The 24,648-nt window shown below is 36.3% G+C and overlaps 5 protein-coding genes across 10 annotated transcripts; 3 read left to right on the top strand and 2 right to left on the bottom strand.

Moving 5' to 3' along the window:
* Nucleotides 1-212: 212 nt before the first annotated feature.
* Nucleotides 213-5,686, top strand: LOC122408811 (uncharacterized). The gene is made up of 7 exons (XM_043415868.1): nt 213-1,260; nt 1,569-1,762; nt 1,864-1,963; nt 2,175-2,339; nt 2,617-2,822; nt 3,264-3,428; nt 3,667-5,686. Exons 1-7 carry the CDS (start codon nt 514-516, stop codon nt 3,848-3,850), a joined length of 1,761 nt encoding a protein of 586 aa, XP_043271803.1. The 5' UTR covers nt 213-513; the 3' UTR covers nt 3,851-5,686.
* Nucleotides 3,976-9,142, bottom strand: LOC122408809 (uncharacterized). Of its 2 annotated transcripts, XM_043415863.1 has the most exons (4): nt 8,863-9,142; nt 5,837-8,213; nt 5,681-5,726; nt 3,976-5,375 (listed from the first exon to the last, which is right to left on the bottom strand). In XM_043415863.1, the coding sequence occupies exons 1-2, from the start codon at nt 9,004-9,006 to the stop codon at nt 5,868-5,870; spliced, it is 2,490 nt and encodes an 829-aa protein (XP_043271798.1). In that variant the 5' UTR covers nt 9,007-9,142; the 3' UTR covers nt 3,976-5,375; nt 5,681-5,726; nt 5,837-5,867. The 2 variants fall into 2 exon arrangements, with proteins under 2 accessions (XP_043271798.1, XP_043271799.1); XM_043415864.1 differs by lacking the exons at nt 3,976-5,375; nt 5,681-5,726 and having other exon boundaries at nt 5,843-6,012; nt 6,251-8,213.
* Nucleotides 9,143-10,158: 1,016 nt separating this feature from the next.
* On the top strand, nt 10,159-13,211 carry LOC122408816 (uncharacterized). Its single transcript, XM_043415874.1, has 3 exons — nt 10,159-10,351; nt 10,483-10,704; nt 10,921-13,211. The coding sequence occupies exons 1-3, from the start codon at nt 10,258-10,260 to the stop codon at nt 11,229-11,231; spliced, it is 627 nt and encodes a 208-aa protein (XP_043271809.1). The 5' UTR covers nt 10,159-10,257; the 3' UTR covers nt 11,232-13,211.
* On the bottom strand, nt 11,945-14,756 carry RpS24 (ribosomal protein S24). Of its 2 annotated transcripts, none has more exons than XM_043415880.1 (4): nt 14,664-14,755; nt 14,210-14,278; nt 13,507-13,830; nt 11,945-12,073 (listed from the first exon to the last, which is right to left on the bottom strand). In XM_043415880.1, the coding sequence occupies exons 1-4, from the start codon at nt 14,664-14,666 to the stop codon at nt 12,071-12,073; spliced, it is 399 nt and encodes a 132-aa protein (XP_043271815.1). In that variant the 5' UTR covers nt 14,667-14,755; the 3' UTR covers nt 11,945-12,070. The 2 variants fall into 2 exon arrangements, with proteins under 2 accessions (XP_043271815.1, XP_043271812.1); XM_043415877.1 differs by lacking the exon at nt 11,945-12,073 and adding an exon at nt 12,565-12,774 and having other exon boundaries at nt 14,664-14,756.
* Nucleotides 14,757-15,422: 666 nt separating this feature from the next.
* Sirt1 (Sirtuin 1) lies at nt 15,423-22,667 on the top strand. 4 transcript variants are annotated; one of them, XM_043416707.1, is made up of 10 exons: nt 15,423-15,611; nt 16,735-16,858; nt 17,473-17,701; nt 17,862-18,077; nt 18,172-18,538; nt 18,718-18,994; nt 19,128-20,014; nt 20,195-20,356; nt 20,509-20,644; nt 20,824-22,667. In XM_043416707.1, the coding sequence occupies exons 1-9, from the start codon at nt 15,464-15,466 to the stop codon at nt 20,619-20,621; spliced, it is 2,523 nt and encodes an 840-aa protein (XP_043272642.1). In that variant the 5' UTR covers nt 15,423-15,463; the 3' UTR covers nt 20,622-20,644; nt 20,824-22,667. The 4 variants fall into 4 exon arrangements, with proteins under 4 accessions (XP_043272642.1, XP_043272641.1, XP_043272643.1 ...); XM_043416706.1 differs by having other exon boundaries at nt 20,509-22,667; XM_043416708.1 differs by lacking the exon at nt 15,423-15,611 and adding an exon at nt 15,775-16,165 and having other exon boundaries at nt 20,509-22,667.
* The last annotated feature ends 1,981 nt before the right edge of the window (nt 22,668-24,648 follow it).

Raw genomic sequence — 24,648 nt, 5'->3', positions numbered from 1 at the left:
TACTACTACCGTCCAATTCGATATTCGAAAAAAACAACCAGAAAACAACTTTGAATTTAGAGTCTCATTTTACTACACATATATGCTACTTTTCTGTTCGATAATAATTGATATATATATACCTGCGGCGCTGAAATTGAAGGTAAAAGGGCAGTAGAAGGCAACCGTGTCGTTCTCTGGTGGTAAGCAATAGCAACATTCGAAGGTGCCATACCCACCTTTTTACAGCAGCATGTACCGAGCCCGAGCCATTTCATTTGTACAGCGATCGCGACTTTGTAATAACTCGTATATGCCGGTGAGCTGAGATTCTTGTCTTTTGTTTGTAGATTTTTGTTTCAACATAACGATACAAGACTGGCATTGCATAAGACTCGTAAACAAAAGTTTACGAGTCAAGCATTCCCATCCGTTCATCTAATTATCCGTGAAAACTAGCGTGATTTGCGAAAAACGAAAAATATTTATCAGTGCTCGTGACAGGCCATAATATTCACACTTGATTCTTTAACAATGTGTCATTCGTCAAGAGGGAGACTCGCCGTTGATTTGCTAGGCTTTGAGATCGAAAACTTATTCATCAGTGAGCACTTCTCATGGGCGTATGAGGGTGAAGGCAGTCGAGACAGATTTCATTGTTGCAGCATTCCAAAATGCGGCAACTATAATAAACAAAGAGAAGAAGCCTCCTATGTCCCAAAGAGCCTTAAAACCGAAACAAATACAACCGTGGAAACCGCGGCCCAGCCGACTCCTTCAAAAATAAACGATGAAGAAAAAGCGTTGAAAAAAAAGCTCAAAAAAGAAAAGCAAAAGGAGAAAAAAAACAACGCTAAGCAAGCAATGAATAAAATAACGGCTGAGTCCAACCCGACTTCCAAGAAGCCGACTTCGCTAGAAAGCAATGATGCGAAAATTTGTGAACCGATACCGACGGCGGCGACACCAACACCAACACTGACAATCCCTATCATAACGGACATGCAAGAAAAAGAAAACGAACTTCCCGCCGACAATAATAATAATAATAATAATGACAATTTGGATACCGAGAATGGCGAGCAAGGCGATGATAACGACATAAATTTTTTGATTGACGCACCGGTAGTGCCCGCTTTCGTCCAGTCCACAATTCTTGGTAAAAATAATACTATTAAAATGATGAAAAAAACGGACGACAAAAATAAGAACAAAGAAACGAATTATGTGTTCGGTCAAAATATCCCTGACGACATTGATGGTTTCACGAGTGTCAAAAAGGTAATGTAAAACAAGATCAAATTCTTATCTTTGTTACATTGAACGAAGCATGATATGTTTTTTTTGTTTTTTTCTTCTCAAATCCAAATATGTCGCAAAAAAATTTGAAAAATTTACCAGTTTTCCATTACGATTCTATTTCCAAAGGCTTGAAATGAGAGAAATGTGAACATTTTTTTTCATTGAACACTGGGAGCTTCACTTTATTGTAAAATCTAACCATTGATTACTGTCCAAATATTTGTGACATGAAGAATTGAAAAATTACATAATGAAAATGAAAATTGTTTGATATTTTTTTTTGACAGGGTACTAAACAAGTGCCAGTAAAATTCAATAAAACACCAGAAGGTTTTGGCATTGAGGCCCTAAAAATGATTAAAAATGGCATCTTTCCAATGGCAATTCATTATTTGTCAAGAGCTATAGATCTGGATCCCATAGATACTCGTCATTACATAAATCGTAGTTTTTGCTACCTTCGTACAGGTGACTATGAAAAGTAAGTTTAATTTAGTTCTCTTAGAAAATTTCAGCATCGAATAATAAAGTCATTTGAGAAATGCATATTCACAAATTTTTCCACTTGATTCTGCTTTTCAGAGCTTTGGGAGACATCAAATTTGCCAGTGAACATTTCACTGATGTGGCGGAATTGGCAAAAGCCAAATGTAGGGAAGGACAAGCTTATTGTGGCCTCGGGGTAAGAAAAAACACAAACATGTCAATATTAATGTGACATAAGAATCTAAAACAAGTGTCAGACAATGATACTGTGAATGATTCAAAAATCATAGCAGAATTATAGCAACTGATTATTCTAATTATTATATTGATAATTATATAATATAATAACTGATTGTGCTAATGAATGGAGCTCATAAAATTGTTATTTATAATTTTTTGTCATGCAGAATTACCAAGCTGCTGAACTTGCTTTTGAAAATTGTTTGAAACTAACACCAAAATGTCCATATGCCAAACGAGAATTGAGACGTATGCAAGTGTGTCAAATGGTCAGTATGGGATTCAACGAGCGCAATGCAATTTTGGCTCTTCAGAAATGCCTAAACACAGCGGTAAGAAATGAAATTCAGCTATGTTTTTTATGTTGAGATCATTTGAAATTTGATCAACTTTGATTCGAAGAGTTTCTCAAATACAATTTTACAAATAATCCGAACTTAAAAATTTTTTGAAAATTAATTCGTTACATTGAAAAATAGTTTTTGCCATGCTAAAAACTTATTTGTAAGAAACCTGTTTGGTTATTTTCGTTTTGAATTTTACCTCCACATATGTTTTTTCAATTCTATAATAATCTATTACATGTGCATGTCTTATTGATCCACTCAGGATGCAATAAATTTATTATCAACAACCATGTCAACAAATGAGAGCTCGTACGACAGTACCGAAAGTGCAACCGATGATGAAATTTATCAATCCGATGAAGAAGAAGAGATAAGCAATGAGAGCCTCTTGTCCAAAACACTTAATTACAATCCAGAACTTCGAAATGAATCACGTCTTCCAGAATCGATGGCCACGAAACTATCCCGGTAAAAATATTTACTTGTATATGAAAAACTTGATGTTAACGAATTTATCGACGATGAATTACGTGCCCTGTTAATGTGGAGACCAAAAAGAAGCATGTATGGCAAACAAGTATTCGAAAAAAAATTGATATTTTAAAACAATTAGTTGAACGCTTGTTATAATTTTTTGATTTTATCACTGAAACTCAACGATTTCAATTGAAACGAGAATAGAAATTTTCGAAGAAAAGTATTGGCAGATGAAATAATGCATTGATTTTAGTTTTACAAACAATAAAATTGAAAAATCCTCGTTTAGTATTGCGATATTTTATGCAAATCAAATTTCATTAAGAAACAAAAATTGTTACGAAATTATTAAAAGAATAACAGAATAAGCGACAGAAACGACAATTCCGAACGCAATTTTCATATGTGTAATCTTTTTTTTTCTTTCCCCAGTATTCAACCGCCTCAACGATCAGAATCGGCAGATCGTGAATTAAAAGTAATAAAAACAATTACTCCGGTGGTGAAACCGGACCCATCAATCAACGAAATGGCGATATGGGTTGGAAACCTGACATCACATGTGACTGATGCTATGCTAACTAAAAGATTTGGAAAGTACGAATTCTTACATTTTTCTTTTAATTCTTTTGCGACTTTGAAATTCGCACTGTTCGAACGCCAAGATTCTTTTTCGCACTAACGGGATTGCTAGATAGAAGAGCTCGATAGAAAATAAGAACGAATAAGAAGTTTTTTCATTGCGTTCTGACAACACATATTGCAATCTAATTGAAATTTCAAATGATTTTAAAAATCTTTGCACTATATTTTAAAAAATGATCTTTTTTCTTAGATTCGGCAAAATCACTTCAATCCATAGACCTATGAAACAGAACTCTCCCATTGTATACTGTTTCATCAACTTCCAAACGGCTGCCGCGTCGAAAAAGGCTCTTGAAGAAGCAAGTCTTAATGGCGGGAACATTGACCTGGACGGTTACCTTTTGTGTTTGAAACCCGCAACGGCGAAATCATAAATCTGCTACTGAACGTAATCGTTCGTTTTCTTATTTTCATACTGTTGGATATAAGAAATTTTTTTTCACAATTACGTAAGCAGGGATCATGGTTAGTTGTGTTGTGTAGTTGCGCCGGAGATTTGTGACAGTTTTTTCTTCTTTCTTTTTTAAGAAACGTATTACATTTTGTATTTTTTTACATTTTAAAGTTTATGTACATGTTCATGTTAACCTCACGACACAGTCCTCTCTGCCATCAAGATTCTTTTTCTCTCTCTGCTCTCGTTGTTCGTTCAAATTTAATTTTTATATGCTAGATTCAATAAACCAAAAAACTTAAAACATAGAAAACATGATTCTTTGTAGTGTGGACATGTTCCATCTTGAGATTCGTCCACGAGTCCAGCAAGCTAAACTTTGAATAACACTTTGTCGATGTAAAATCGAACCATATAAACGATAGAAATCTTAAGCGAGATAAATGTATATTCTTAAAAAAAAAACAAAATTTAAAAAAATCAGCTTCGATGCATTCGTCCATTTGAGTCCACATGATTTTAGAAAATCTTGGCACGATGCAGCAAAAAAATAAATTTTTATTAATGCTGACTTCAGGTATGAAAAAACATACGTGAAAAGAAGAAAAAAAATCAAATGATAAGTCAAAGCAAGTCTACAAAAGAAAGCCGATCGATTTTCATGGGAATGGAAAAAAAAACGATAAGGAAAATTCGTAATCATGGATGACTGTCATTGCTTGTCCAGGTACATCGAATCATTGCATCGGCAAACTTAACTTTGGTCTTGTACGAATCTTACACCTAATGAAATTAAAGGATTAATACAAACAAAAACGTAGTAGAATAATTTCATTTCTCGGTTTAATATGTTGAATTTTTGATCCTGGATATACGAAATTCCCAAAATCATTATCTACGGGGCGCCAAAAGAAAAACGATTGAAAATTTTCAAAAAATAGTTTCGTAACTTTATAACATTTTTTTTCTGTGCACCAACGTCGTCATCAGTCTGAGATTCTCATTTCTTATGTCTCAGGAACTGAGTTTAATGAAATGCTCGTTTTTCCTCATTTCTAAGGTCATCCTCGAAACGAGTATAGCAAATATTTACACGTAAAGGCTTATGGGAAAACAGTCAACAAACTGGTTAGCTTATAAAACTGGAACTTTGAATCGCACGATAAGAAGTCATCTGCTAATTATTTTTCAAAGGTCATAAATTTTTCATATTCTTGTTAGGCTTTTGCGGCTGCAACAAATCGAAAGAATCGAAAAGAGAATGAGAGAGAAATAGAACTTAAAAACTAACTAAAAAGGTCATCGCATCGCAAATTTATTTTTAAAGATCTAGGATCAATCAAAGGTTTTTTCCCTGTAACGACGCAGAGTTGTTTTAGGAATCCCGACCATTGTGGCTCAGCGAAAGGTCGTTCATGACAACTGCAAAATTGTTGTGTCTTTAGTTCTTAGTCATATCCTTCCTATATTTTTGTTTCTCCAATGCCATCAAAAATTAAAGTCATCTGTACAAAAAAAAGTATCGAATGAAAAAACATTGAGAGTAGTCAAGGTGAAATCGAATTTACACTCGATTTCGGGAATGTAAACAGTCAAATTATCCTTAATCCTCATCTTCAAAAGGTTAAAACGAATAAGTGTAATCAAATTTTCTTAAGACAAAAACGTAATCTCGAGTGTTATGCGATCATAGGGAGTAAAAGTTTCATCAGATTATTTCAACTTTCGGTTACTTTGACTTTTTTAAATCAAGACCCTGCGAATATTTATGCATAACACAAATAAAATGGAAAAAAATATTGGCATTCACCTCGTATGTCATGTGAACAGTCACGTCTCTCTCAGTTCGATAGTACCTACAGCAGAACGAGCATTTATAAGAATTTACATAATTTTTCGTAAAGCACGAGACTCGAGGCCGTTTTAATTAAAATTCTGTAAAAAACTTTCAAAGAAAGCACTTTACCGAGACTCCTGGTGCTTGCTTCAAAGCTGGGTCACAAGTTTGGCTGTCTGCTCATTCTCTCGACTACTGGCTTCGTGAAAGTACGATCTGTACACTCAACAATGGTGATATCGTCATCGTCATTGTCTTGATCTTGGATAGAAATCATTGATGATTTATTGATTCTTCGTTCCTCACTGTAACCCAACGGATCGAAAATTTCACGAGTACGAGAATCAACGTCAAGTTCATCGCCATTACGATCATCCGAGTTGATAATATCGGACAAGCTGTCCGAGGATATTAGATTATCGTTCTTTGGAGCCTCGAAATGTTTTTGGTTCGCCTTTGTGTTAGTTTCCTCGCAACAATTATCCCTTTCGACGACCTCGTAAGAATTGTTACGTTTTTTTATTGTTATACTTATACCAATACCTGAATCGCGATCGCTGCTATTTCTGGTGTCCTGTTGGTCCAGACTCTCGTTCTTGTCACCGTCCTCGTTCAACTCCTCCGCTCGATTGTTACGAAAAATATTTTTTGATTTTCTCTTTGCCGTCTCCTCCTCGCTCTCTTCGCTTCCAGTATCGAGCCTGTCAATATCTTCGGAAGCTTTTGCAGACTCGATCTTTCTCCTCTTGGACAAAGGGGTTTCGTCGCTCGTGGACGAACTTTCATCTGAACTCGATTCTCGTTTCACGGAGCTATTGTCACTATGGACGCTTGGTGCATCATCCAATTTCAGAGGATCTTCCGACATTCCCTCATTATGAATACTCGTCGATAATTTTTCCTGAGCAAATTTACTGGACGGAGATGCATGCTCCTGTATCACACCATCTTTCATATATGTCGCTAAATGTTTTTCAAGTCCCGACATTTTCGTGAACCTTGCCTTACACATCAAACATATGGCTGTTTTACCATCTTTTGTATTACTTTTTAATTTTTTGTAAAAACCTTGGATCAATGTTTTATCAATTAATTCTGAATTATTCAACTGTTCTGGAGAGCTTGTTTTGTTCGGAGATATTTGTTTATTACTGGGAATTTTCTTGCTCAAGGATTTGTTCTTCTCTTTCATCTCTTCACTTTCCATTGTTTCAACCTCATCGTGAATTTGATCGTTTGACAGTTTTTCGCTCAGTGGCAGAACACTCTTTGGTTCATTTATTCGATGATAATCCTTCAAATGGTGTATTATATCAGCACATGATCTTTTGCATAAGAAACATTTGGTGGTGTGGCTGGAAGCGGGCTGTTGATATTTTGTCTCCCTCGAAACTCTCTCACATAGTAAAATTTCTTCCTCCTCCTTTGTAAGTTCGTTGTAAGACGTGTTCATCGCACAAGCTCGTTTCGGTCGTTCCAATTTTTTTGAATATGTCGCACGAGCGCGTTGAACGTATGGCTTTAGCGGGCTTTCTTTAATCTCTTCATGCCGGCTTACTCTTTGTAAATACTTGCGCGAAGACTCATAGTCCTTAATGAAAAGTCCATACAACCTCTCTTTCGGCCCTTTCGGTATGTCAATTTCATGCTTTGAACTCATGTGATTTCGCAAATCACGTTTTTCATCAAATTCCTTTTGACAAATAATGCAAAAATAAATATAACGGTCCAAATTACTTATTCGCGCACGAGTATATATATAGTTAACGCCCAATCGACAAGTCCTCTTTGTCCGCTCGTTCTCGTTTTTCACAGACGTTTTTTCGATCGACGTCGTTGGAATGGCAGGTTCATTAGATTCTCCATCATCCTCTAATAACTTCTTCGAATTGATTTGTGTATCAATTCCGTGAACGTCCTGTGCATGCCTTAGCATACTCTGTTTAGAGAAATACAGATTCCCACAGATTGGGCAGACATCGGTTGCACTTTCTGGGTTTTTCTTAGTTGATCTACGTGTTCGAGGGCCTTTATCCCCATCAACGGAGCTGGCGTCTGTACTCTGAGGAGTTTTCGGTCGCCCTGGTCGGGTTTCCGAATTATTTGAACGTTTGCGAATTTGAGGAGAGCCTGGCAAAGCTATTCCGTGATCTCTTTTCATATGAATTTTGAAGGCTCTTTTTTCATTGTAAATTCTACCACATGTCCCGCAATTGTATATTTTCGTTTGTTTCTTCACCGATAGATAGAAATTTGGCAACGCATTGTTTCCATTGCCTTGAGTCGGCTGGTACTTTATGTAAGGAACTGTTTCTGTTGGAACTGACGAAGACACCTTCCCTTGGTCTGTATAAACTTCCTCTTCTTCTACACTATTGTAACTCGATTGAGCATTTTTTAGAAGCTGCATCGTGTCCCATATCTTATCACAGCGTTCCAATGCAACACTAGCCTCTTGTAGGTTGTACTGCTTTTTCAGGCGCATGGACAATCTTATGAAAGCTTCCTGAAAAATCGAATTGTAATTTTATAGTTTCAGTGCTTGTATAGCAGCATAAATTTTTATTCTCAATGTAATTCTTAGGTTCTCCTCTATTTTTTTCACATTCATTTCTTCATATATCAGTAACTCAGGGCTTCAAAATGATGTACATAATATATTCCGATGTTTAAATAACAATCATCTTTTCATGTCCATGACAACCGATTGCAATTTAATTTGAAAAATTGAATTCCATTTTTTTCTGAATTTCAATTGAGTCAGAGAAAATTTGATGACTTGACCTTGTATTCTTTTGTTTGGAAAGATAAAATGGGGTAAAGGGGAAGGCACATTTCATATTGCAAATTTGATTTCATTCAAATTTGACACGCAGAAGTGAAAAAAAAATTCAAAGGACCATAAGAAAATATTTGAGTTCTCGGTTCGGTGATGGTGAAGAAATATTGACCATGATTTTCAAGAGATGGAAATCTAGATCTCGATCGTTTAAGGGTTATGGTAACGCAATTTCGCGTGACGAGCGGGAAACTTATAGCAAAAATACATCGTACGTGAAAACGGGAAAGGGACCCAGCTTTAAGCGAAACATTGTTGTTGCAAGTTTTTATGAATTTCACAACTATTTGAAATAGTTCACTCAAAAAACCCTTACGAATTTCGTAGAATCTTCGTCATTTTCCTCATCACCATTCAGAAGTGTAAGTTCATCTTCGTCCGTAGAATCATCGGAGAACACCACCCAACTATCGTTGTCGTCATCGCTTTCGTAATAATTATTAGACGACGAACTAGACATTTTTTTTATATATCCGTGTACCGATAATCACAAGTGATATAATTCTTAGATTTTTCTTTATTCTATCAGTCAACCATTCAGCGGAAGCGTTGTTATTCGCCTGGGCATCAGGTGTGCGGTGCGGACATTTTGCTTTCAGTTGCTGCGCTGCAACATGCACGATGCACGATGGACGCTCTCCGGTCATTGGCCAATTCAAATTTCCCGCATTGAGCTCATCCTTCCCGCTCCGAAAATAAGCAATATTCAAGGCGTGTGTTTTATATACGGCTATCTTCATAGTGAACATTTCAAACATCACTTGTAACGACTATATACTGCATGGGTGAATTGTTGAAATATTTTATTATCACATAATCAAAAAAGTACTACAGTACACTAAAGTTTCCAGCTTGCAAAATGTCAGATAGCAGTTGTTTTTTTTAGATTTTTGGAATTATTAGCGTTCGTATATTTACCCTCTCGCCGCATGAATCTGCTTTAGAACTGAGGAATCATTATCCTTATGCCAATAACAATTTTCATGAAAGCAACAATGCTTAGCTTAGAAGTTATTCACTTTTGCCATAACTTAGGCAAAAACCCTGTTGTGAGCATGATACACTTCGGGCTTATTAATTTTTTTCAAATTCGAAAATTCTTAATTTGATACACCCATTCGTTTAAAAATGAATATAATGAATTTATTCATCATTTCGGGAAGTGATTCATCACGCATTAGCGCCACAGTCAACGAATTCGTTGACGCGAATTATCGTAAATGTATCTGGATGTCATGAACCAATTTTAATGATTGTAATGAATTTGCGATTTACGGTGACAAAGATACTGGCGAATAGTAACAAAATTTGTGCAATTCGCCATGGAAAATGGTGAGCAAAATTTGCATTTTTGTTTTTTTTTTTACAATATTCGAATGGACACAAATTAAAAAAAAAAGAAATTCGTATTAATCGTTCAGAGAAATCGATAGTAGAAAATAATTGCTGGTCGATTCCTATTCTTTGTAACATTCCTTTAAAAATTCATCGTTGTGCGTCACGGACAGATGTTCGTTCGTGATGAATTATAAACATTGTAATATTCAATGTCGAATCTCACACAAATAGTTGAAAATTGATGTTGCCGATAGAAAGAGCTGCAACAATAGACTAACGAGAAACGATCATGCACTTCCGGTGACACAAGTTATAAAAGAATCTCGTGCACTCGGTGACTCGTTTATTCGCTCGGTAAATTTTGTAGTGAAAAATGCAGTGGTCGATTGTCAAAATAACGTTTCTAACGTTGCTAAGCAATTCGATTTTACTGGTCGAATCCACTCCCATTGCTTCCTCGTCGTTTGGTAATTTTTTTTCAACAATTTAAAAAACTGAAACTAAAATTATGATTTAAAAATTGTTGATTAATGAGTGTCTTGAAACGTTTAACTCAGAAATTGAATGGATAAAAAACTATTTGAATTCTGGTTCTCAGGAAGTTTTGCTTCTGTCGGATCTAATCGCCGTGAGCAACACGCCGAATTTGGTGAAGGTATTCGCGACTGGTTCAGGAATATAAAAAATCGTCTTTTCGGGGGATCCAATGAACAACAAAGTTTGCCACCTCCAGAGGCTGGAAAAATGATGGTGGAATTAGACAACGATTCTTACCAAGATAAGAAACAGAGTTTTCGCGGTGGATTTTTCCTCGATCTCAGTAAGTTCGGCGTTTCATCGTACGTGGAACCGTTTTGTCATTGAATTGAGAGCTCGAGCTCTCGGATTTTTTTTGAAATTATTTCCTTGTTTTTGTTTTGTTGAAAACATTTTTAAAGATTTTATTTATACGCTTCTTCCGTACTATCGTAGGTGTTGGGGGGATTTTAGACTTTTTACTGTACTTATGACAAATGTAACTCACTCCCCCTCCCAGGTAAGTTGACTTTCAACCCTGAGACTGATTGGGGCTTCCGCTTGGGCCAATGGTACTTTATTAAAAAATCCGGAGATGCCAGCAACGACGATTGGATGCCACCTATTAACTCCGAGTGGCCGTCGAGTGAAGAAATTACTGATCGTGTCCTGGAGCCCTCGTTGATAACCATGAAACCCGAAATCACCTCGGAAAAGACATCGTCCAGCGAAGAAACACCGAAAATCCCGGATAAAAAAGTAGAAGATAACGAAACTCGACGTCCCTCGGACGATAATCGGTCGACGGAAGTATTGATACCGTCTGAATAAATGAGAACCTATTCAAGCCGAAGAAGCTTGAGAAAAACCTCACGGACAAGTTTACTTGTAGATTATTTACATTTCGAGTTTAAAGAAATAATGACGGAATACACTGTATTCGAATCTTAACTGAACGAAAAGTTTACTGCTAAAATTGGTGTTTAACTTTCTAAACGAAAATGACTACCATCACGATCGTGTAAAAAAACTTGTCAAATAATCACGCATTAAAAATTTTTCATACAAAATAATGTTATATATGAAAACTTTGAAAAGTAGAAAAAATATATTTAGTTTTTGAATTTAAGAAATCTGTGTCGTGCTCAACAATTGGAAGAAAAAGAATTTTTCGTCAATGGCGACAACGAACGTTGTTTCCTCAAATTTTAATGCCAACGTTTGATTTGAACAATAATTTTTTTGTATCATATCAGCTTGTATCAAGGCCAAGTATTAAAAAAAAGTTTGACGAGGCAAGGCAAACGTGCAGCGTATCTGTACTCGCGGTTGGTCGTTTTCCCCTGACTTGTAAATATAACTTCTCGAACGATGACGACGTAAGCAATTTTTTTTTATACGTGCACGAAATGAACCGGGAAAATGATTACTGACGTAATCGAGTCCGGGCAGATAAAAATCTCCAATTTTCCGACAGTAATGATACTTACATAATAGATAAAAAAGAGGAAATATGGCTGGAGACACAAAGTCATCACTCGGAGTTGGATTTAAATTGCGTTAAATTTATTATAAACTATCGTCGAAGGGGGTATTTTCGTTCAATACCTTACAATAAACTATAACGCCGATGTTGTACAAATTCGTGGTCTTCATACGATGTCGTGGAATTACTGTAATAGAGAAGAAGAAAAAAAATTTCGAATATGTTCCAAATGTTTGTGGTGTCGCCTCGTGCGAGACTTTGATATATTCTGATCAATACCAAATGATGAGATATGATGAAAATGACTGATGATATCCGACACCAAGAAAAGCGCATAAACGATGATTAATGGCAACGAAAAATAATAATACATTTAATCTACGGATACGTGATTAATGAGAATAATCACTCTTTTCGTCTTTCTGACATGCTTTTGTAATGAAAATTTACGTTTCGCAACGATTATCGATGATTGAGAATTAAGCCCTCCACCAGATGCGTTCTTGTTACTGCCGTAAGCCTAGTTTTCTAATATTTTAATAATTGCTCGCTTATGTGATAGTCGAAAATTTTGGAAAATGGCGTGAATTTTTTTAATGCACATGAATGGCTGTTAGGAAAGAAAAACTTATTTTTCTTCTTTTTTTTTTGTTGAATGATTAAGCAGACAATGAATCGCGAAGAATTGAAGAGAACGACGAATTTACAAGATTTTTTCGTTTCTTTTTTTTTTTAATGGAAGTTGCAGATTTGTGATTTTTGTAATCCCAGAAAGTAAGAGGCAGAGTTGCGTTGACATGCGGATCGAGTATAATACATCATAATTATGAGACCATCCATCTCCCGAAGTTGGTAGAGTACAAATAAAGATTTCGTCTACTTTCTTGCCTAGAATGTGAACATAAAATCGATAAAACCACCGGTGCATGCAAAATAATAGTTCCTTGTTCCAACGTCATACGGTCATCAAGAATGAAAAAAAAATCTTTGAGTTTTAAGAACCATCTACGAAAAATATTAAGCAAATATTTAAGAAATTTTGATTTCTCACATCCAGTTGTTGAGTAACTTTAATTATGCTTGTGCAAGGGTTTGATATAAATTGTGGTTTATTCTAATGAAATTATGTTTGAGGTATATTCATTGGTATACGAGACAGAAGAATAAATATAAACGATTGTTTTGAAATTGAGGATGGAAGTTTAACCAGTTATGAAGAACTTGTAACTCGTATGGAATGTACATTTTCTGTCGAAAACATTTGATGGATGTCAATTGTTCAATAAAGTTAGGTTTGAGTGATCGATTGACTGCTCTAATCACTATTTCAAGTTCAAATAATTGTATTGACCTTGGAACAAATAAATAGGCATGTAAAAAAACCAATTAAAAATAAATAGGTTTTCTCTCATGCCCCAGGAATTAAGTGTACACCTGAACCCGTGCCAATAAGGAATTTAGAATCGAACCATTGCTTGAATAACGATTTTCATGCAAATAAGCGAGAGTTGGTTCATTGTATTTCTTATATTTTGAAGCACCCCAAGCCGAATGTGAATTTGCATCCCAATTTGTGAATAATTTGATGATGATATGATATATCGGATAGTGTTTCTTTACCTTCTTAGCCGCTGCTCCGACCTTGCTCTTCTTCGTTCCTCTGACCTTCTTCATTCTGTTCTTACGTTCTTTCCTCTGTTTTCTTGTTTGTTTCTGCTTTTCGTACAGTCCGTGCCTTGCAAGCCTGTGTTTGGGTTCAAACTTTTTGGCAAAATCAAGAGTCTCGTAAATTAGAGCAAAGCCAGTGGATTTACCACCACCAAAATTCGTCTGGAATCCAAAAACAAAGACTACGTCTGGCGTTACTTTGTACATCTTTGCAAGCTTTTCACGAATCTCGGTCTTGCGCACCGACGGCTGACCTGGGTGGAGTACATCAACGACCTAGAATAAATTGAAAATTAATTCAACAGTCAACAGAAAATATAATTTTACAGTATTATGAAAATAATAAATCGTAGGATAGTCTTTGACTAATTATTCTACGTTTTTTTGTTATATTTTAATGCAAAAACTATATTGATTTGTTTTATCTGTTCAGTAACAATGTCAACGTTGTTTAAGGATTATTTTGTTTAAAAGTAAAAATATCAATGTTAAAAGCTTCATAATAGTCGGTCAAAAATCAAACAGAAGAGGTTATGTTACATAGGATTATTGTTGTATCGGTTGGCGAAAACTCCACTATCGTAAAGAATTTTAATAGCTACGAATAGAATTGTTAAAATAGTAACGATGCTTTATATACAAAAAGTGTACTCACCATTTGCTTGCGGCATAATAGACGGTTGGTCATGAACTTTCGCGTTCTGATAGTGGCGGTTACTTCAGCCTGAAACATGAAAAGCCGAGCATAATAATTTAGAGGTTAAGTATTTGATTGATTGACAGCATCGAATTTTTTGGGAGATCAATGACACTTTCATCCAAGAGGAGTGACTCTTGCTTGTGATCGCGAAAAAATTCTACAACAAAACTGAGAAGGGAAGGAAACACAAATTTTTATCTAAGTTTAGAACTGGTCGCTGTGTTTATCCATGCTCATTCAATCGGGGATCACCACCGAAAAGAATCATGTTATTTCGACGAATAAATCGTTCACTGGAAGAAAATGTTGCCGATAACGTTCACTTCGAATATCCGACATTTATAAAACGCGAATTAACGTTTTGTTTAATCGACGATTCGTAATAATTATTCGGATTCAAAGTACATACCATCTTGCCCGATTATCGTACCACTTGGAAAAGACTTAACCGGAAGAGCGTCATGTAGCGCTCACCACGGTTAGAGATTTAACTAAATTTACGGTGTTGCCAGAAGCATCGAATATCGGCCGAACTTCCGAAAATCAGCTGTTATAACTTGAGAAAGACATTGGTTCACTTTCTGAATGCACTTCAGATATTCCTATCTCTTTTCTACCAGGTTTAGGATAAACGCGTTAGAAGGAGAAGAAAAATACGGTATACATGCAAAATGTTCAGCTCGTTCGATCTTCAAAGCGTATAATCATGAAACCGACATATTTCGACGAGCCCAACAAAGTTCCCCTTCGGCTTTTTATACGAGAATTATTTGAGAAAATTCGTTGTTTTCTGAATTAATACTCGGAAAGAAAATCGAAATTCTGATCTATGATCCAAACCCTTGGGAGAGAACATGATATTGATTTTTTCATCAACGAAAAATCAATTTTTCAATGTAATTTTGTAATGATAGAAACTTTCCAACTACCACCCCCGCAGCAGTCTTGGTATCGTCCATCGAACAGTGCGACGTTGTCGAATCTTTGTTACGTCTCCGAAGACGAAACGAAATATCAAGCGCGTGGGTGATCATTGGTTAACTGAGCGTAGGAGGAGAAAAGTCTCTCCTCTGGTTGGAGCGTCTCAGAGGAATAAGGAGAGGGGATGAAAAAGCGCAGGAGGGGCGACATCGAGCGGAAATCTCGAGAGACTTCCGAGACAGGGCGGTGTAGCTCGTAACTAGAAACGTTTTTGCATTGCTGTTGAAAATGGCGTCGGGCGCGGAGCTGCCAGAATATTCGTCTCCAGCAAAACGTCGGACGGTCGAGCTCAAGGAATACGAAACGGTCGCGAGGTCTGGACTCGATTTTCGCGGTTGCAAAGAGTCTCGCGAGACCTCACAGGAAGATCTTGAAGGTATTTCACGCAAAATATGTCAAATTTTGTCGTAAAATTTTCTTTATTTCAAGATGGCGTCGATGCAACGATGACGCCCATTATAAACGTGATGCGTAGTTTGCGACCTCTGACGCTCGACGGAGGGGGTCCCGGCCGCCATTAACGTTTCTTGGGCGCGTCTCTAACATTTCGATACCTTTTTTCGAATCATTGTTCAACCGTTATTCTCGCGTCTAGACATTATATTATAGAGTTACAATGATATTTTGTGCCAGAAATTTTCGTATTTATTGATTCTTTTAATGGGAAAATCGGATGAAATTATTTTATTGCGGCGATATTTAACGCGGGAATACGGGTGTCAGTGACAGTGAGTGAGACAAAGAGAAAACGAGAGAGAAAGAAGGAGAGTGAGATAGGCGAGCGCTGCAGTTACTGCTCGATCACAGATGGCACGATTTTCACAAACAATAACAGCCAGTGCGTATTTTTGACGTTTGGCGGCCTGGCAAACACGCGCGACTTATCACGTTACCGTTGTCATTTGACACTCATGGATTTCGTGTCTCATAGTAAAAATCGTTCCAGCAAACTTCTATATTAATTTTCTTATTCTCACTCTATTTGCTAGCAATTTTTTATGTTTTAGATAATCATTTTATCGAGTATTTTCGTAATATTTCCCATTCAATCCCCGATTCAACGTTCATTTAAGGTTATATTTGTTATTTTTCTCGGTCAAGCACCTTTTAATGGAACTTATTGAAATTTGCTAGAATGCTAATTGTTAAATTGAACAGTTGCCTTACTTGGAAGTATCCTAACCAATAATATTTTTCCTACCTTGGTTAAATCTCTATAATTTGTATTTTTTTGTCTCGCTGCTTGTTTTCTTCTTTTTTTTAATTTTGAACCCACTCGTTCATTTGAAATTTTTGCCAAAAGATGGATCACTATAAAAAATTTTCTTTAGAATCTTATATTGATAATGAAATTTTTACTGTGTGCAGTATATTTTTCGATACTGGTTCAGATTTTTTATCAATTGGCTTGGAATCTGATGACTTGAATATTCATGTTTCATTTTGACAAAGTGTTTATTGAGAGATATTAATCGAATTAACTTCTTCATTCATTACAGAAACACTCAGCGGATTCAGCGAACTTAGTGACGGTTCAAAATCCGTTTCTACAATTCCTGATCTGAAACGTCTGAATTCAACATCCTCACGCACAGACTCTACGAGCGACGACACTAGTTGCCCGTGAGTTTGAAAATGAGCACAAAACAAAACAATATTAAAGAAATCATCTGAACCTTTAAGTTATAACAGCTTACTCCATGTAGACTTTTTCAAGAGACAAATGGCTGCTTATAACCGAGAAGTAAGTTATTCTGTAAAAAAAAAAAGAAAACGAAATATGTGCAAACTGAACATTTGCTAAATCGTTATTCATAACCATTACCCATTTACTTCCCTTTACCAACTTTCGGAAGCTTGACAAATATAATGATTTGAGCTCAAGAATCATAAAAATACTGACAATAGTCCTCATTGATAGATTTCATTCTATTCGTTTAATATTTTTTTCCATATTTAAATCGATAATTCACTTACTTTTTTAAAGTTCGCAAACGAAATATTTATTTTTTGGTTATTCTTTACATCGTTCACGAATATGTCCTCCATTTTATAGTAGAATTTCCAAGTTTATTGCAGCCAATCAAATGTTATGATTTATAGAAAAATTATGTAATTTCATAATGTTACACAGGATTTTTTACATTTGAATATTTAAAAATCATAAATGGATTAGCTAGTGTGTTTTTAGTCTTAAAAAAACAATGATTATCAAGGGTTTTCGATCCTTTTTTCAGGCTTGATACTGCCGATGAAAAAGACGAAGTATCATCTACCGTGTCGAATTTGTCGGATTTGTCAGGGCTTTCGGATCTCTCGGGAGGCTCGAGTCATCTTTGGCGTAATACCTCGTCGTGGGTTCAGAAACAAATGTTGACCGGCACCAATCCTCGTGACCTGTTACAACACCTTCTCATGGATCCATCACAGATCCCTGACCAGGTTGACGACATTTCGTTGTGGCAGGTTTGTATTTATTGCTTTTTCCGTTAAACGCAGTTTTTCCGTCAAGGGACAAAAATTCGAAATTCATTCGATGGATAGAATTGTAGAAGTCATTTTTTTCCTTGTGAAAATGCGTTAGATAAAATTAATTAGTAATGCTGAATACTATTTTCATTTCCAGCTCGTCCACAACATAATGTCGGAACCACCGCGCCGTCAAAAACTCCGTCACATAAACACTCTGACGGACGTCGTCAGACTTATAAAGAGCAGCAAAAAGATAATAGTTTTGACAGGCGCTGGTGTGAGCGTGAGTTGTGGAATACCAGATTTCCGTAGTCGAGATGGCATTTATTCAAGACTTGCTCAAGATTTTCCGGATCTACCTGACCCGCAGGTAAAATATGATTTCACGGTTTTAATACTTTTTTTATAGTTCACGAATGATTGCGGATGATAGCAAATTTAATGTAACCACGTTAATGTTTTAGGCGATGTTCGACATCAACTATTTCGGCCAAGATCCTCGTCCTTTCTTTAAATTCGCTCGTGAAATTTACCCGGGACAGTTCAAGCCCAGTCCCTGTCACAGGTTCATAAAAATGTTGGAAAAGCACAAGAAACTTTTGAGAAATTATTCTCAAAATATTGATACCCTCGAACAAGTCGCTGGCATTGAAAATGTTATTGAATGTCACGGCTCGTTCGCTACAGCTTCCTGTACGAAATGCAAATATCAGGTACGGGCTGAAGATATTCGAGAAGATATTTTTGCTCAGAGGATTCCCATTTGTCTAAAGTGTAGAGAGCACGCTCTACCCTCATTGGCAAATATCAGTCCGAACGACAACTTCAGAGGTGAGCCACTCGTTATAAAATTTCATTGTTTGATTAAATATTTCCAAATAGAATATCGGGAAGTTCAATAATTCAACAAAATTTTCAACATTTTAAAAACGATCATTTGAACGAAGGCTATAAAATTATTATTTTCTACATGAAAATCAAGATAATTGATAAATTTTCTTTTTTTCCAGACTTGGTTTCGCAAGGAATAATGAAACCTGATATCGTATTTTTTGGGGAAGGATTGCCTCACGCTTTTCACGATGCAATGGCTCAGGACAAAGACGTTTGCGATCTCCTCATCGTAATCGGCTCGTCGCTCAAAGTTCGACCCGTCGCCCTTATACCTTCCTCAATACCCTCACACGTTCCCCAGATTCTCATAAATCGCGAATCATTGCCTCATCTCAAATTCGATGTCGAACTGTTGGGTGATGGTGACGTCATAATTAACCAGTTGTGTCACTTGTGAGTATGTTTTTTTGAAAATCTTGTGTTTTTTTTTTTCAATTTAGAATTATTCTCTTGTCAACTTACTATTGATATTTTTTTCATAGTTTTATCGTCGTAATTTCTTTACAATTTTTTTTTTTTTTACAAGAATGGGGAGTGACTTCGAAGAAGTTTGTTGGAGGACCGATTTGTTGAAAGAAGCACCACAGTTGACAGCGCCGTCGATATTTCCGGTGAACGATCCTTGGGGCCGTGCGCAGGATGCCGAAACGATTCACGAATTGTCGCAAGACAGCGAGGCAATCGTCGATTTGAAGCCGCAGCATAATACGTCATCCGAGAGTCAAGACAGTTTAACGATAAACGCAAATACGACGCCGAGACGTCTGGAAAATACGGAAATTTGTATATCACCGTTTCACGCTGGTCACATGGAAAATACGGAGGGTAGTTTTGCGTTGTTGGGCGAAAGTCCGAAGAGGCGACTCGGAGATTCAAGCTCGGAAAGCAGTCCGAAGAGGATACATTTAGGGTCCACGAGGAAGGACGAAACGGCCGTTCGTTGTACGGAATCAACGACGATTCCGTCTGTTCCCGAGGACGACAAAAAATTCGCTGTTGGGCGGTACAATCGCGTCATATCAGTCGAATCGACGTCTGAGAACAACGGACAAATATTTAATCTCGAAGAGTGTCACGTCGTTCCAAGGATAGTGGAGAACTCGAATGAAAATCCTTCAAACAATTCCTCCAGCGAAACAAACGCCGTTAATATCGATCAAATGATCGACCCGAGGAGAGACATCGATATAATTCCCGATGAAGATCTACTTGATCTCGAAAAATTGTCCACCAAAGCTAGACACGCTTCGATCGATTCTGCCATCGATTCCGGTATCGGTGATAGTTGCAACAGCGTCGACAGCACCGAAGCTAATAATCTTGTTGTTGACAACAATGAGACCAAAATCGACCAACTCGAGAGACGATGCTGGCAACCCAAAATCAAGGAAAGCCTGGCAGCACTTTTACCCGGTAATTTAACAGTTTATTTTCTTTTTTTGAAATGAATTCTTTTTTTTTGTTTCTAATTTCTTGCAATTTACATCGGACCCTCGGAATTTCTGTTACTGCACAATCAAAGTTTGATTCTCTTGCGTCCACTAAAATATTATTTATTCTATAGATTTCAATAACGAATTTCAATACCCACAGAAAACTCTTACTATCAAATATCCCCGGGAAAATACATATTCCCTGGTGCGGAAGTGTACTTCGAGCCGGAAGAGTACGACCTTAGTTCATTGTCAGCGAATTCAGAAAGTTCGAGCAGTGAAAGCGATTCCTCATCTTCATCCTCGGGCGAAGAGGAAACTTGTAAGTGGTGATATATTATTTTTAGAGTATGCAAATAAAAATGAATTGGTGTCGAAAGTGTTAGAAAAATAATTCAAACTTGGATTAGAGTTGAAGAATCATTCAAGTTTTTAGGCCCAAAGGAATTAAATGAAAAATGAAATATTTTACAGGTGCGGAAAACGATTTTTCGGAGGGAATAGAAATCGAAAATGAATCGGACATGGATACGAAACAGCGCGGAAATAGAGTCGAGCTTTACGAGTATCTGAAGAAATTTCTCTAAGATATTTCGCCGCTGTGCAATCGGTAAAAAAGCACATTTACACATAATCAAGTGAAAAAAAACACGGGCGACTTACAGTCGCATGGAAAATTTCGGGCTTACGTAATCGTGCAATTTAGCGCGAACGGCAATAATCCCGAGGAGAGTTTTCTGTTTCGTTTGTTGTTTTTTTTTAATTTCTTGATCGTATATCGCTTTTCAGTCTTGATCGAAACTTGTCATGTGCAACTTCACAAAGTTCGATTCGCGAGAAGTAAACTGTACGAAACTTGAGTTCAGTAGTCAAGGAACAAAGTCAGAAAAGTTTTGGAAAGAAGGAGAGAGACAACTTGAACCTGGAGTGATTTCTGAACAAACCGATGATTAAGTAATTGACGCTCAATTCAGTCTTCCACCGAAACCTACGGTCATCGGATTTTAGATCGATACTTCGATGGAAACGTTTCTCTCACAGTTATCGAGTATTTTTTCGTTCGAAATACTGCTCCAAAAACTTCATCTCTCTTTCTTTCTTTTTCCTCTCGTTTTCTCTCAAGAACGAGCGAACTAAAAACTTTCGTGTCTCCTCGCAGGATCGTGTATTTCGGCTTTTCCCCCCTTCGTTGTTGTTTATTTATCCCTATTTGTAAATAATAGATTTGCTGACAGGTCTTTTATTTGTTAACTGATAAGCACGTATTAAATATTAGTAAGAAAAAGAGAGGAGAGGAGGCAAGATGGGGGATGGGAACGGCGGGATCTAATCGAAAAAAGTAGGGACCCTTTTTCAATTTCCTCTTTAGATAAATTATTTGTAAATAATATGATGAAAACACGTATATCTGGCGAAAACCGATTCGAACGTATTCCCTTTTTTTGTCATTTTTATTCGCAACGTTTACTGCAACGTTAACAAGACAGCGGAATCTCCCGAGATCGTGAGGATTCCTTGTCAAATTTATAGTAACAATATTTCAAATTAAAATCCTCATAATAATCAACGATACTAAACTACTGCGAAAAAGCAAAATCAGGTAATAATGAGGAGTCATAATTATGCGAGCGCAAATTAATTCCTAATTCAACGTTCCTCCGCTCAAACTAATTAGAACGAATGAAAAGTGCGGTGGTGACTAAAAACCTGAAAAACTTCAATGAGTATCATCAAATGTTTGAGCTTTAGATGTGTCATTTCGCTCGGAAATAAGAATCAGAAAAAAAAATCAACGATTTAAAGGCACGAATTTATCGAGATATGCTGCTTGCCCTGGCAAAGGTCGTTACAACCAACGAAAAATCGTCTGCCTCTCCCCTCTTTTTTTCAAACTTCGATAAGGTTTGGAAAAGAGAAATATGAATCGTAACGCGTAATTTAGTAAATATATATATACATATACGTATGTCTGAACACATGTATGTATTTACTATTATAACTATTATTATATGTATAGAAAGGAAGAGGCGATGAAATTGGACAAAAATGATTTTTTGCCCACGTTAAACGCGATCTCAGTTATGTGTATATTAACCGTAGAGTGTACCGAAGGGGACTCGTGATGCTCCCACGGAATTTTCACATATTACTATCGTTATGTAATAATCAATCCTCGGTAGTTTCTCTCCATTCTATCTCTATTATGATTATCTTTTGTTTTGTTTTTTTTTTATATATACATCTGTAACTATCATTCTCTGGAACAAGAGGGGAAAGTGGTAGTTAGTTTCGGGCAATTTTGGTAGATTTTTCTTCTTAAAAGTAGTTGAATCTTCTAAGCGATAATATATAAATATATGACATACATATTATATTACATACATACATATATCATTTTTTTCTCTTTTTTATGTAAACAAGCACGTAAACACAGTGGTTAGGTTTGGATATGGTTTGGCAATGATCAAATAATTCATTAATTTGATTGTTTGTTTTCATTGGAGCACAGGCGAATGTACAAAGCAATGCTGGATAGCTTCGCATTGCGTGTTTATTTTTATAACGACGATGGTAATGATGATAATGATGATGACGATGATGATGAAGATGATGATGATGATGATGTCGAAGACGACGACGACGATGTTGGTGGTGGTGATGATGATGATGATGATGATGTTGATGTTGATGGTGTTGATGATGATGATGTTGATGATGATGATGTAGATGATGATGATGGCGATGATGATGATGGCGATGATGATGATGGCGATGATGATGATGGCGATGATGATGATGGCGATGATGATGATGGCGATGATGATGATGGCGATGATGATGATGGCGATGATGATGATGGCGATGATGATGATGGCGATGATGATGATGGCGATGATGATGATGGCGATGATGATGATGATGATGATGATGATGATGATGATGATGATGATGATGATGATGATGATGGCGATGATGATGATGGCGATGATGATGACGACGATGATGATGACGACGATGAAGATGATGATGATGAAGATGATGATGATGATGATGATGATGATGACGATGTCGACGACGACGACGATGGTAGTGATGATGATGATGGTGATGGTGATGGTAATAATGATGATTATTATTATGATTATGATGAATATGATTATGATTATGATTATGATGATAATTATGATTACGATGAATGGTGTGATGAAATAGTGATAGACGATTTACAAAATTCATAATTGTAAAAACGATTTTTTTCTCCTTTACGATCATCCTCTTACTGGAACGGAAAAGAAAGAAAAGGAAAAAAAATTGTAAAAGAAATCGTTTATCCTTCGCTTACGAATTTCCGCATAGGGAATTAAATAACGCGTGTACAGGCGTTTATGTACGTGTAAAAAAAGAGAGAGAGAGAGAGAGAGAAGGAAGGAATAATAGTGCGTAGTACTCTTCTATTGAATCCGAAATCCGAAAAAATCCAACAAATTAAAAACGTAACAGGAATTACTTTCTTTTTCTCTCTTTTTCCGTACTTTGAAAACGGTTGAAAAATGTGAGATTATTAGATTATAGGCACGATCAATTCTACGCATATAACACTTATTCGTAATTTAAAACACGAAAGAGGGAGAGAAAAAATGAAAAATATTTCTCGACTTATTATGATTAGTAAAATCCCAAAAATTATCTCGATCGCGAATGACGCAGCTTTAAAAGTCGACTCATTCGAAAGTAATTAGTGATTTTTCTCCCCCCCCCCCCCCTCCCCACTCCTCCCCCTTAATTTTTTTATGATTAGACGGTGGGAATTTTGCTTTGTACAAATAGCACTATTTATGAATTTGTTGAAAGGGTGAAGATTAGAAATTGTTCATTTTTATTTTCCTCTCCTTCTTTTCTCTTTCAGTTTCGAGACTTATTTATTGGGGGAAAAATAGAGTATAGAAAAATAACGAAACGAAAAATGAAAGAGTTGCCAATTAAATATTAGCGCGACGTAATTTTTTGTGTTTTTTTTTCAGCTGACCAGGATTTTTTACGCATATGTCTCGTCATTGTATATATTTATTATTTCTATTGTATAATGAGATTTCGAAATTTGTCATATTAGCCCGACAACTTGGCGAACATTTTTTCTTCCCTTTTTTCTTTTCAACGAACCCTTCAACGAAAACGGTTTTGCTTCTCGAAATCATTCTTCTTTTTCATATTTTCATTTTCGTCAATTTGTCCCCCTAAAATGACGAATTTCGAATAAAACAACAGAGCAACAGCAACCACATGAAAAAGATGAAAAATACGAAAAAAAAAAATCACGAATCTTTTATAATTTGTTATTTAATGTAATTGAATGTTATAAAAATGTTCTTTTTATTATAAATGTTGTAAGCATTTTGTTTCTTCCGGTATTACTAACGTATAAGCTTTCACCTCGTGAATTAAATAATTTTTTCTAAGGTAAAAAAAAATAGACGAATCCTGTTTATTTAGTTATCCTTAAATTGTTTGTGACAGAACAAAGAGTGATGAATGACAATTTCATTCGAGTCCATTTTTTGAGCCACATTACCTTTTTCGATCCATTTCAATCGCAAACAGCGTGTTACGATCTCT

This window comes from Venturia canescens, chromosome 4 (assembly GCF_019457755.1).
Source record: "Venturia canescens isolate UGA chromosome 4, ASM1945775v1, whole genome shotgun sequence".
Classification (NCBI taxonomy): domain Eukaryota; kingdom Metazoa; phylum Arthropoda; class Insecta; order Hymenoptera; family Ichneumonidae; genus Venturia; species Venturia canescens.
Note: the sequence above shows the minus strand (reverse complement) of the source record. Positions and strands in the feature narration are given on the sequence as shown.

What these genes read in the sequence shown, in the direction of transcription:
- LOC122408811 (XM_043415868.1), top strand. Translation starts at nt 514, where the DNA reads ATGTGTCATTCGTCAAGAGGGAGACTCGCCGTTGATTTGCTAGGCTTT. An exon ending in CGTACAGGTGACTATGAAAA is followed by an intron (nt 1,763 to 1,863) that starts GTAAGTTTAATT and finishes TCTGCTTTTCAG; the next exon opens with AGCTTTGGGAGACATCAAAT. An exon ending in AAGCTTATTGTGGCCTCGGG is followed by an intron (nt 1,964 to 2,174) that starts GTAAGAAAAAAC and finishes TTTGTCATGCAG; the next exon opens with AATTACCAAGCTGCTGAACT.
- LOC122408809 (XM_043415863.1), bottom strand. Translation starts at nt 9,006, where the DNA reads ATGTCTAGTTCGTCGTCTAATAATTATTACGAAAGCGATGACGACAAC. An exon ending in ACGAAGATTCTACGAAATTC is followed by an intron (nt 8,214 to 8,862) that starts GTAAGGGTTTTT and finishes TCGATTTTTCAG; the next exon opens with GAAGCTTTCATAAGATTGTC.
- LOC122408816 (XM_043415874.1), top strand. Translation starts at nt 10,258, where the DNA reads ATGCAGTGGTCGATTGTCAAAATAACGTTTCTAACGTTGCTAAGCAAT. An exon ending in CATTGCTTCCTCGTCGTTTG is followed by an intron (nt 10,352 to 10,482) that starts GTAATTTTTTTT and finishes TCTGGTTCTCAG; the next exon opens with GAAGTTTTGCTTCTGTCGGA. An exon ending in TGGATTTTTCCTCGATCTCA is followed by an intron (nt 10,705 to 10,920) that starts GTAAGTTCGGCG and finishes TCCCCCTCCCAG; the next exon opens with GTAAGTTGACTTTCAACCCT.
- RpS24 (XM_043415877.1), bottom strand. An exon ending in TATTATGCCGCAAGCAAATG is followed by an intron (nt 13,831 to 14,209) that starts GTGAGTACACTT and finishes AATTTATTCTAG; the next exon opens with GTCGTTGATGTACTCCACCC.
- Sirt1 (XM_043416707.1), top strand. Translation starts at nt 15,464, where the DNA reads ATGGCGTCGGGCGCGGAGCTGCCAGAATATTCGTCTCCAGCAAAACGT. An exon ending in CGGATCTACCTGACCCGCAG is followed by an intron (nt 18,078 to 18,171) that starts GTAAAATATGAT and finishes TTAATGTTTTAG; the next exon opens with GCGATGTTCGACATCAACTA. An exon ending in CCTGGCAGCACTTTTACCCG is followed by an intron (nt 20,015 to 20,194) that starts GTAATTTAACAG and finishes CAATACCCACAG; the next exon opens with AAAACTCTTACTATCAAATA.